This window comes from Bufo gargarizans, chromosome 3 (genome assembly GCF_014858855.1).
Source record: "Bufo gargarizans isolate SCDJY-AF-19 chromosome 3, ASM1485885v1, whole genome shotgun sequence".
Classification (NCBI taxonomy): domain Eukaryota; kingdom Metazoa; phylum Chordata; class Amphibia; order Anura; family Bufonidae; genus Bufo; species Bufo gargarizans.
Genome location: NC_058082.1, coordinates 373,405,505 through 373,418,501, shown reverse-complemented (window position 1 = coordinate 373,418,501; position 12,997 = coordinate 373,405,505). Strand labels below are relative to the sequence as shown.

The 12,997-nt window shown below is 44.4% G+C and overlaps 1 protein-coding gene across 4 annotated transcripts in view; it reads left to right on the top strand.

Annotated features, from left to right (window-relative positions):
• SYNRG (synergin gamma) overlaps positions 1-12,997 on the top strand; it is a 208,515-nt gene that overhangs the window by 42,779 nt on the left and 152,739 nt on the right. For 3 of the 4 annotated variants that reach the window (XM_044288118.1, XM_044288119.1, XM_044288117.1), the window contains exon 4: positions 8,516-8,646. In XM_044288118.1, coding sequence (XP_044144053.1) covers positions 8,516-8,646 — 131 coding nt within the window. Of the gene's footprint in view, positions 1-8,512; positions 8,651-12,997 lie in introns of those variants that run through there. The other variant, XM_044288120.1, reaches the window with a different exon arrangement.

Below are 12,997 nucleotides of genomic sequence, written 5' to 3'. Positions count from 1 at the left end.
CTGCAGGCTGATTATTCCCATATGGCACAAGTTCTGCTCTCTTGGATGGCGCGTATTAATGCAGCTGAAATGCTTTCCTTGCCAAAAGTGTTATTTTTTTTCAGGTGTCTCCCTCTACAAATACCTAAAAAACTCATCACTCAACTCCAAACGGACCTTTCCAAGTTTATTTGGCAAAACAAGCGCCCCAGAATGACAAAAGCTTCCCTTTACCCCTCTATTAAATTGGGCGGCTTGGGGGTCCCCTCCCTCTGCAAATACTATCTAGCTAATCTGACAGAACAAGCGCTGGAATGGTGGTACCCGTCCGCGCTTCAAAAATGGTTGCAAATAGAAGAGACACACACTAGACAGCAGTCCCTGCCTGCTCTCCTAGCTGCTTACAGCTTGAAACGATTTTGTTTTAATGTTCCTTTGTCTACAATACAAGCAACGCTATTTATCTGGTCACATCTCACGGATGCTCTAAAGCTATTCAGCATCCCAAGGGAAAAAATTCCCCTAATTTCACTAGTATTTCATACTCCGGAGCTGGACCTCAGTGTGGTCCAATAGCGGGATACACCATCTCAGCTGCTTATACTCAGGCTCATCCCTGGTAGACTTTCAGTCTTTACACTCTACCTACTCTCTACTGCACTCTCAATTTTACAAATTTCTCAGAATCAGACACCTGCTAAAAAGCCTCTCGCAACCCAACTCTCACTCTAGCACTAATATCTGTCAAGCATACTTTTCAGCTACCACACCATGCCGCCTTAGGCTATCATCTTTGTATTTGGGGCTTTTCTTAAGACAAGCGGGTGTTAAACAGCCATACATGATCAGGTGGGAACAAGAGCTAAACGTCAGGTTTACTGATGCTCAATGGTAGGCCGCAATGTACTGGTCCTTCAAATGCTCTAAATGTTTAAAATTATTTTGAGCATAGGTTAGCTCATTGCTCGTCGGGTTACGCACCTCTTTGTTGGAGGAAATGCGGAAGCATAAGGACCCCTCTGCTGGGTGGGTGTGCCCATATACTCGTATATTTTCGCATAAAGTGGAAACCCTGATTCACCAGGCCACTGACTTCACTGACCGCAGGTGCGCTGGGTGGTGGCTCATATTCTGTCCGCTGCTCGTAATGTCATCGCCCGACAATGGAAACAGGCGCATACTCCTTCAATAGGCTATGGATCTCATAGGCCCAGTACCGAAGTCCGCTAGAGGGCACCAACACATCTTGGTCATCCTCAACTACGCCAATCGGTCCCCGGAGGCAGTGCGCCATACATCAGCCAAACTCATAGCTAAGGAGTTAAAGGGAATCTGTCACCTGCTTTTACCATTTTAGGCTGGCACCATCGCTATGTTGACTAAAGTACCTTATTTCCAGCAGTCTTCTTTTTACTTTATTTCGTTTTGTAGTTTTGATATAAAAGCGATTTTTATGTTATGCTAAGTAGGGTCCAAGGTGCCCAGAGGGGCGTTTTTTTCACTCTCCGGTCCCCAGTGACGCCCCCCCTGCAGTGCCCAAGAACGCCTCCTGATCATCAAATAACCTCCCACAGCCCGGTTCCGCCCCCTCCCCACGTCATAGTCTACCTTATAGAAATGCCCCGTCCTCCTTCCTGTCTGCGGACAGAAAACCCGCACAGGCGCAGTACCGGGTACCTGAGGCTCGGCGACAAGCCATCGCGGAGGAAGTGCAGCTAATGCTACAGCTAGGTGTCATCGAGGAGTCAAAAAGTGAATGGGCTAGTCGAAAAGTCTTAATACCCAAGCCAGATGGGACATTGCGGTTCTGTAACGACTTCCGCAAACTGAATGAGTTGTCCAAGTTTGACGCATATCCCATGCTCCGAGTGGATGAGCTTATTGAGAAGTTAGGCCAAGCCCGGGATTTTTCTGTGTTGGAACTCGCCAAAGGGTAGTGGTAGGTACCCTTGAAGGAGGCTGCCAAGGAAAAATGGCTTTCATCACACAAGAGGGGCTGTATCAGTACAAGGTATTACCCTTTGGTCTACATGGCGCTCCCGCCACGTTTCAAAGGCTAATGAACATTGTACTCCATCCACATCGTCGTAAGGCTTCGGCGTACCTGGACGATATCGTTATCCACAGCACCGACTGGGAAAGTCACCTACCTATAGTACAGGCTGTAGTGGACTCCCTTAGGAAGGCTGGCTTAACCGCTAACCTAAAAAAGTGCGCAATAGGGTTAGAAGAGACCAAGTACCTGGGGTATATAATTGGGCGCAGAAATATTAAACCCCAGGTAAACAAAATTGAGGCAATTCAGAATTGGCCCTGGCCTGTCACTACTCAGCAAGTAAAGTCGTTCCTGGGTATGATGGGGTACTATATTAGGTTTGTCCCCAATTTTGCTGCAGTCGCTGCACCATTGACAGGCCTTTTGAAGGGATGCAAGTCAGTGATGGTTCAGTGGAATATGCAGGCGGAAAAGGCTTTCTCAGCTTTGAAGTCTGCCCTGTGTGGATCCCCGGTATTGGTGACGCCGGACTTCAAGAGGAAGTTTGTGGTACAGACCGATGCCTCTGAAGTAGGCCACTGAGCTGTACTCTCTCAGGACATCAATGAGGAGGAACATCCCGTTGTTTTCCTGAGCCACAAACTTACCCCAGCCCAGCCGAGACTAGGTACGGTATAGTAGGGAAGAGAGTGCCTGGCCATTAAGTGGGCACTCGAGTCTCTGCGCTATTTTCTGTTGGGGAGAAAGTTCCGTCTGGTGACCGACCACTCCCCTCTCAAGTGGATGAGCCGAGCCAAGCCAAAGAGAGGAGTGCTCGGGTCACCAGGTGTTTTTTTGTCTCTACAGAACATTAAGTTTTCCATGGAACATATGGCAGGCAGGTTATAGGGAAATGCAGATGCCCTGTACCGGGTACACTGTCTGGCGGGTGTTCACCCCCTCAGGGTTGAACAAAGGGGGGAGGTATGTAGGAAGGCGCAAGGGGCCGTCATTGACGGAAGATATGTGTTACCGAGGTTCCTGGCCTCGGTGAGTTAAGAGTCGGTAATTTGAATTGTCAGCGGGAGCTAGTGCTGCCTGACACTATTGGTTATTTAGTGTGGCTGTAAAGCCGATCCGGCTCTTACTGGGAGCAGCCAAAGTGCAGGGTGGGTGGCTGTTCCCCACGTTCCAGGCCGGGTTTTGGTTAGGGATAACCTAGCCAGCAGTCTCAGCTGGGTGTAGACTATCCTCCATTTCACAGTGTAACTGTGGAGTCTCTGTGGTTTGGGATCTGCATGATGTGTGCTGTACAAAATTTTACGGCATTAATTTTTTGGTATAAATAACATAATATCTTTATTCTCTGGGTCAGTACGATTACAGTGATACCAAATAAATGACTTTTTTTGTTTGTTTCCTTTTAAAGTTTTTTTCACCACTTAATAGTCCCACAAGGTGACTATAGCAGACAGCTTTTTGATAGATTTTAAAATGCATTATCCCTATAGTGCATTGCATTTTAATGTCAATGGTACTCTGACATTGATCACCAGGCTGCACCAGAGAGGCACAGTCTGCTGGAAATTACTCAAGGCTGCACTCAGCAGGAATCCAGGCCGGTATCTCGCAATCCGTGTTCCACGGAGATGTGCATGAGGCTTTTCTGTATGAGTAGGACAGATTTTGTGTGTAGTAATAGGATGGCAGCCATTTTATTTCTCCTAATGATTGATTGCTTCCTAGACAAAACTAGGCATTATAACTCATGAAAGGTATTTGGGAAGATATATATCATAAAGTAATATTTAAGTATTTTCTTAACCGCCTCCGGACCGCCTAACGCAGGATCGCGTTCCGGAGGCGGCAGCGCTGCGCACAATAACACATATACGCTTCATCTCGCGAGACGCGAGATTTCCTGTGAACGCGCGCACACAGGATCGGAAGGTAAGCGAGTGGATCTCCAGCCTGCCAGCGGTGATCGTTCGCTGGCAGACTGGAGATGCGTTTTTTTTTTTTAACCCTTAACAGGTATATTAGACGCTGTTTTGATAACAGCGTCTAATATACCTGCTACCTGGTCCTCTGGTGGTCCCTTTTGTTTGGATCGACCACCAGAGGACACAGGTAGCTGTGTAAAGTAGCACCAAACACCACTACACTACACCCCCCCCTGTCACTTATTAACCCCTTATGAACCCCTGATCACCCCCCTGTGATTGATCACCCCCCTGTAAGGCTCCATTCAGACGTCCGTATGATTTTTACGGATCCACGGATACATGGATCGGATCCGCAAAACACATACAAACGTCTGAATGGAGCCTTACAGGAGGGTGATCAATGACGGGGGGTGATCACCTCATATACACTCCCTGATCACCCCCCTGTCATTGATCACTCACCCCCCTGTCATTGATCACCCCCCTGTAAGGCTCCATTCAGATGTCCGTATGATTTTTACGGATCCACGGATACATGGATCGGATCCGCAAAACACATACGGACGTCTGAATGGAGCCTTACAGGGGGTTATCAAAATGACAGGGGGGTGATCACCTCATATACACTCCCTAATCACCCCCTGTCATTGATCACCCCCCTGTAAGGCTCCATTCAGACGTCCCTATGTGTTTTGCGGATCCGATCCATGTATCCGTGGATCCGTAAAAATCATACGGACGTCTGAATGGAGCCTTACAGGGGGGTGATCAGGGAGTCTATATGGGTGATCACCCCCCTGTCATTGATCACCCCCCTGTAAGGCTCCATTCAGACATTTTTTTGGCCCAAGTTAGTGGAAATTGTTTTTTTTACAAAGTCTTATATTCCACTAACTTGTGTCAAAAAAATTAAATCTCACATAAACTCACCATACCCCTCACGGAATCCAAATGCGTAAATTTTGTTAGACATTTATATTCCAGACTTCTTCTCACACTTTAGGGCCCCTAAAATGCCAGGGCAGTATAAATACCCTACATGTGACCCCATTTCGGAAAGAAGACACCCCAAGGTATTCCGTGAGGGGCATATTGAGTCCATGAAAGATTGAAATTTTTGTCCCAAGTTAGCGGAAAGGGAGACTTTGTGAGAAAATACAAAAAAAAATCAATTTCCGCTAACTTGTGCCAAAAAAAAAAAAAAAATCTATGAACTCGCCATGCCCCTCATTGAATACCTTGGGGTGTCTTCTTTCCAAAATGGGGTCACATGTGGGGTATTTATACTGCCCTGGCATTTTAGGGGCCCGAAAGCGTGAGAAGAAGTCTGGGATCCAAATGTCTAAAAATGCCCTCCTAGAAGGAATTTGGGCCCCTTTGCGCATCTAGGCTCCAAAAAAGTGTCACACATGTGGCATCGCTGTACTCAGGAGAAGTTGGGGAATGTGTTTTGGTGTGTCATTTTACATATACCCATGCTGGGTGAGATAAATATCTTGGTCAAATGGCAACTTTGTATAAAAAAAAATGGGAAAAGTTGTCTTTTGCCAAGATATTTCTCTCACCCAGCATGGGTATATGTAAAATGACACCCCAAAACACATTCCCCAACTTCTCCCGAGTACGGCGATACCACATGTGTGACAGTTTTTTGCCGCCTAGGTGGGCAAAGGGGCACACATTCCAAAGAGCACCTTTAGGATTTCACAGGTAATTTTTTACACATTTTGATTTCAAACTACTTCGCACACATTAGGGCCCCTAAATTGCCAGGGCAGTAATACTACCCCACAAGTGACCCTATTTTGGAAAGAAGACACCCCAAGGTATTCTGTGAGGGGCACGGCGAGTTCCTAGAATTTTTTATTTTTTGTCACAAGTTAGCGGAAAATGATGATTTTTCTTTCTAACAAAGTCTCATATTCCACTAACTTGTGACAAAAAATAAAAAATTCTAGGAACTCGCCTTGCCCCTCACGGAATACCTTGGGGTGTCTTCTTTCCAAAATGGGGTCACTTGTGGGGTAGTTATACTGCCCTGGCAATTAAGGGGCCCTAATGTGTGCGAAGTAGTTTGAAATCAAAATCTGTAAAAAATGGCAGGTGATATCCTAAAGGTGCTCTTTGGAATGTGTGCCCCTTTGCCCACCTAGGCTGCAGAAAAGTGTCACACATCTGGTATCGCCGTACTCAGGAGAAGTTGGGCAATGTGTTTTGGGGTGTCATTTTACATATACCCATGCTGGGTGAGATAAATATCTTGGCAAAAGACAACATTCCCCATTTTTTTATACAAAGTTGGCATTTGACCAAGATATGTATCTCACCCAGCATGGGTATATGTAAAATGACACCCCAAAACACATTGCCCAACTTCTCCTGAGTACGGCAATACCAGATGTGTGACACTTTTTTTGTCAGCCTAGGTGGGCAAAGGGGCACACATTCCAACGAGCACCTTTCGGATTTCACAAATTTTTTTTTTTACAGATTTTGATTTCAAACTACTTCTCACGCATTTGGGCCCCTAAAATGCCAGGGCAGTATAACTACCCCACAAGTGACCCCATTTTGGAAAGAAGACACCCCAAGGTATTTTGTGATGGGCATAGTGAGTTCATGGAAGTTTTTATTTTTTGTCACAAGTTAGTGGAATATGAGACTTTGTAAGAAAAAAAGAAATCATCATTTTCCGCTAACTTGTGACAAAAAATCAAAAGTTCTATGAACTCACTATGCCCATCAGTGAATACCTTAGGGCAGTGATGGCAAACCTATGGCACGGGTGCCAGAGGCGGCACTCAGAGCCCTCTCTGTGGGCACCCGCACCCTAGAGAAAGTCTATGGTGTACCAATATGCCTTAGAATTTGCCTGCCATTCAATAGTGCAGGACATGCTATGAACAGCACAGGCAGCACATTGAATGTAGGCAGGTTTTTATAGCTAAATGATAAAGTACATGGAAGATATATGATATTGGTGTTCAGGTTAAATTGCTGTGTTGGCACTTTGCGATAAATAAGTGGGTTTTGGGTTGCAGTTTGGGCACTCGGTCTCTAAGAGGTTCACCATCACTGCCTTAGGGTGTCTACTTTCCGAAATGGGGTCATTTGTGGAGTGTTTGTACTGTCTGGGCATTGTAGAACCTCAGGAAACATGACAGGTGCTCAGAAAGTCAGAGTTGCTTCAAAAAGCGGAAATTCACATTTTTGTAATATAGTTTGTAAACGCTATAACTTTTATCCAAACCATTTTTTTTTACCCTAAATTTTTTTTTATCAAAGACATGTAGAACAATAAATTTTGCGAAAACTTTATATATGGATGTCGGTTTTTTTGCAAAATTTTACAACTGAAAGTGAAAAATGACATTTTTTTTTGCCAAAAAATTGTTAACTTTCGATTAATAACAAAAAAAGTAAAAATGTCAGCAGCAATGAAATACCACCAAATGAAAGCTCTATTAGTGAGAAGAAAAGGAGGTAAAATTCATTTGGGTGGTAAGTTGCATGACCGAGCAATAAACAGTGAAAGTAGTGTAGTGCAGAAGTGTAAAAAGTTGCCTGGTCATTAAGGGTGTTTCAGCTAGGGGGGTTCAAGTGGTTAATTCCCAGAGAACCCCTTTAACTAATATGATTTGAAGGCGTCCTAAGCTGCACCCCTATTGGGGAATGAACTTCAAAGACTAGAAGTTGTGTTCAATGATAAGATCCCAAGGGATCCAGTAAACTGTATAAACTGTATTCTAGGGGACAAAAATCAATGAGTTGATGGCTCTTAGAGGCCTGGTTTTAGCCCATAGAATTAAAATGCTAAACTGTAGGTCTGTCAATGTCCAGTGGTGCAGCAGTGGAAACATCATATAGAAAGCTTGCTATATGCTATCAGATACGCCGAGGGGTAAGGAGAAAGATATTAGTAATTTTTGGGAGCTTTGGAAAAAATATTTCTGTTTATTGTCTTAATGTGTTATTTATTTTATTTTATTTTTTCCTCCTGCAGCCTGGTGAGGGAAGTGGGTGGGTTTTAGGTATTAGGGTACATTCACACGACTGTATAATTTCATCCGCATTTTGCGGAATAGATGCGGATCCATTCATTTCTATGGGTGAATAAAATGTGCGGACAACATTTAGTATGTTGTCTGCATCCGTGTTTCCGCATTTCTAGTCCGCAAAAATATGAAGCTTGTCCTACTATTGTCCGCTCAGATCTGTCCGCAGCCCCATTCAAGTCAATAGATCCGTAAATTGCGGATGACCTACGGAATGGTTTCCGTAGGTCATCCGTTTTTTGTGGATCCGTTTCTGTATTTTTGAAGGCCTTAATGATTTTTTTTTTTCTCTTTTTTTTTCCTTCCATTTTTTGCGGACCGTAAAAAACTGAAGACATACCGAACACAAACGGAAGTCATTTGTCGGCAAGATGCGGAAACATTGTTCCGTTATTTGCGGTCCGCAAAACGTTAAGGATTACACAGTCGTGTGAATGTACCCTTACCTTGAGAGATTATATTTATTATTTTTGAATAAACAAAAGATGGAGAAAAAAGTTTGTAATTTTACCTATTAAAGTAAAACAATCCTACTTTTTCATTTTTTTCTTTTTAACCAGGGTCGATTACCATTGGGTCCAATGCAGCCTACTTCAATGACATTTGTAGGACAGGCTGGATTTTTAGGAATGGGTCCTCCGGGTCCAGCTTACACTCCAGACATGCAGAAGCAATTTGTTGAAGAACAACAGTAAGTTTGTTTGTGTCTATCTGTCTCCTGTCTGTCTGTCTAAGCCAGACCTGTAGCTCCATCTAATTGTGTGTAGCGGACAGAGCTGGTAACTGCAACATTGCTCCCACTGAAGTGAATGGTAGCAACGCTGCAGTATCCAACACTCTGAGTATCCAGTACGGAGCTGCAGTTCTGATGCTGAGCGGTGGAGCGTCAGACCTAAGGATAGGTCATCAATATAATCTAAAACCCCTTCAAAGGGATACTATCAGTTTATAAGTGAAGATGCCGCAGATCACCCAATTGGTGAGTGAGAAAAAGGCTGGTTCCTTTTCTAAATCATTTCTGAGCAGCAGATCGTGCTGTGTAACTAGCAGTCTGCTTCCCAGAAATAGTGACTCTGTACGAGGCCAACTGATTGCAGTAGCCATTGCTCGTCCCTGTACAGTGGAGGTGATTGTTGCTTGTAAATGCACCTCTTTCCATTCACAGATAAGCAGACAGTTATGAGTAAAGAACAGTTCCTTCCCACTAGATCATTAATATCTGATCTGCAGGGGTCCGACACCCAGTACCCACACTGATCCATGCGACCGCTATTTTCTCTTCATTACAATGCTCATCTTCCTGGAAGTGCATAGTGATTACAAGTAATTGCTCCAGTCACTTGAATGGAGCAAGTACTTCTAATTACAGTACGCAGCTGCTGCAAGGGAGACAACATGTAGTGTAAAGAAGAGGAGGCAGTTCTGAGTGTCGGACCGACGCAGATTAAATATTGATGACCTATTCTGAGGATATTTCATCGATCTGATACGATAAATAGAAGGAATAAAGGTAGCGGCACTCACCCGGATGTTGCAAAATAGTAACTTTATTCTTGTGGAATCAGATACAAAGTTCAGCAGGCTGGGGCGGACAGAAGCGTGTCTATGCTGAGTGATCAAACAGGCGACGGACGTTTCGCGCACCTTGCGCTTCCTCTGGCCTATGATCTCATCACGCTACCTGTGCGTTCCTTTATACCAGGTCTCAAGTTGCCTAGGCAACCTTTGACGCTAAGGCATATCAGTAACCAGCTTCCTGAGCAGTGACTGAACCATGTACACGGTATCGGATATAAAATCATCCCTGACATCTATCAACTTTACATGCAAAGGCTAATCTAGATGCGTGTCGCCTCATAAATATGCACTTAAATCATTGCGGTCGTTTAACCCCAACAGTCCCATCGCATTTGTGCGAATGATCCAATCTGCCTCCCTCTGCATAAGGAGGCGATCTCTTTCCCCCCTCCAGGTGGTGCAAATACCTGCTTTAGGGCCACAAACTTTAAGTATTTAACATTGCTATCATGCAAGTTCACCACGTGTTTAATCAATCTTGGACATCCTTTTCCTGATCTAACAGAATTTATGTGCTCCCTGAACCTTTCATACATAGGGCAAATAGTCTTCCCTATGTAGAAAGATCCACCGGAGCACAGGACCAGGTAAACTACATACTTAGTTTTACACGTGGTGAACTGCATGAGCCTGTGTTCAATGCCTGCAAAGAAGACATACTTGCCTTGTATAACCTGTTTGCAAAATGAGCAATCGCCACATCTGTGGCTCCCTACTGGGGTACATTCAGTGAGCCAATTCTTAGCTTTGGTTTCCCTCAATCTGCTTCTTACTAATTTGTCCCTGATCGTGTGGCACTTCTTAAAAGTGATCAGTGGTTTACTACCTATTACATCTTGTAACCCTTCCTCATTCCTGAGAATCTCCCAATTCTTGAATATGATCTGCTTAATTATGTCTGCCAGAGGGCTAAACTTGAAAGCGAAGGTAAACCTTTCTGTGTTGTTTTTTTGTTTGGCTACCCTTTTTCTCTTTATTTTTAAGTGACTCCTTTTGGGTAAATTGACCTGCTTTTGTCAATGCTGCATCTAGAGCAATCTCTGGGTAACCCCTCGCTATTAGTCTTTCCTTTAGTTCTTGAGCCTGAGCCGTATAAACTGTCCATATGGCACTGCTTGTTTTACGCTTTTCGGCTTGTGCCACTGTCCCCCAGAAAACCTACTTGGTACTTTCTACCTAAGATTCACAAGTCACTGACCCATCCACCAGGACGCCCCATTGTGGCGGGGATAGGGTCAGTGACTGAATCTTTATCTAAATACCTGGATTGGATGCTTAGACCACTCTTGTTACAGGCCCCTACTTATTTACAGGACACAAACTCCTTTCTGGAGGCACTGAATCACTTGCAGTGGCAGGATGATTTTAATTTAGTGTCACTTGATGTGGAAAGCCTGTACACCCGTATCCCACATGGGGAAGTTGTACAGGCTGTCATCAAAGTTCTTAGCAAAACTAACGAGAGTGATATCTATTGCATGTTTGTCCAGGAGGCACTCAATTTTGTACTCAGTAATAATGAGTTTACTTTTGGGGGGCGCTGGTACAGGCAGATCCATGGTACGGCCATGGGCACACCGGTGTCTTGCACCTTTGCTAATTTGTTTTTGTCAGTATTTGAAGACCGTTGTGTCTGCTCCACTTCTAACCCATATCTGCAGCAGATAAAATTATTTTGCGCTACGTGGATGATGTTTTCATGGTGTGGCAGAGCACGAGGTAGTCTTGTGAGGAGTTTGTGCATTTTCTCAATAGCCATAATGACATGAACATGAAGTTCACCTTGAATTTTGGAGGTGGAACTTTAGAATTTCTTGATGTCATGGTTACTATAGAAGATGGCGTAATAGTCACCACGGGTTACCGCAAGCCCACGGCCACTAACTCCCTGCTGCACTACGACAGCTATCATTCACGTAGTGTAAAACAAGCAGTGCCATATGGACAGTTTATACGGCTCAGGCTCAAGAACTAAAGGAAAGACTAATAGCGAGGGGTTACCCAGAGATTGCTCTAGATGCAGCATTGACAAAAGCAGGTCAATTTACCCAAAAGGAGTCACTTAAAAATAAAGAGAAAAAGGGTAGCCAAACAAAAAAACAACACAGAAAGGTTTACCTTCGCTTTCAAGTTTAGCCCTCTGGCAGACATAATTAAGCAGGTCATATTCAAGAATTGGGAGATTCTCAGGAATGAGGAAGGGTTACAAGATGTAATAGGTAGTAAACCACTGATCACTTTTAAGAAGTGCCACACGATCAGGGACAAATTAGTAAGAAGCAGATTGAGGGAAACCAAAGCTAAGAATTGGCTCACTGAATGTACCCCAGTAGGGAGCCACAGATGTGGCGATTGCTCATTTTGCAAACAGGTTATACAAGGCAAGTATGTCTTCTTTGCAGGCATTGAACACAGGCTCATGCAGTTCACCACGTGTAAAACTAAGTATGTAGTTTACCTGGTCCTGTGCTCCGGTGGATCTTTCTACATAGGGAAGACTATTTGCCCTATGTATGAAAGGTTCAGGGAGCACATAAATTCTGTTAGATCAGGAAAAGGATGTCCAAGATTGATTAAACACGTGGTGAACTTGCATGATAGCAATGTTAAATACTTAAAGTTTGCGGCCCTAAAGCAGGTATTTGCACCACCTGCAGGGGGGACAGAGATCGCCTCCTTATGCAGAGGGAGGCAGATTGGATCATTCGCACAAATGCGATGGGTCCGTTGGGGTTAAACGACCGCAATGATTTAAGTGTATATTTATGAGGAGACACGCATCTAGATTAGCCTTTGCATGTAAAGTTGATATATGTCAGGGATGATTTTATATCCGATACCGTGTACATGGTTCAGTCACTGCTCAGGAAGCTGGTTACTGATATGCCTTAGCGTCAAAGGTTGCCTAGGCAACTTGAGACCTGGTATAAAGGAACGCACAGGTAGCGTGATGAGATCATAGGCCAGAGGAAGCGCAAGGTGCGCGAAACGTCCGTCGCCTGTTTGATCACTCAGCATAGACACGCTTCTGTCCGCCCCAGCCTGCTGAACTTTGTATCTGATTCCACAAGAATAAAGTTACTATTTTGCAACATCCGGGTGAGTGCCGCTACCTTTATTCCTTCTATTTATCGCATCATTACTGTGAACTTTCAACCTGATAGCAGAGCACCACTGAACGATGCCGTTTGACTGACCTGCACGGTTCCCGTCTCTGAGCTTGCTGATGCACCTGTAGTGCCGCCTCACCCTTCTATTTTGTTTTGATATCTCATCGATATATTCTACCTGCACAACCCGTTTAAAAAAAAAATAAATGCCAATTTCTGTTCATTTTTTTTATTTCCACCCCAGCAGTACCTGTGACAAACTGTATACTTCTCTTCTCCCTGCTGCTCCATGGCTTACAGGTTGCCTTCACAGCACTTCCGGTCCCAGCCTGTCACCTTCTCACTGAAAGGGTC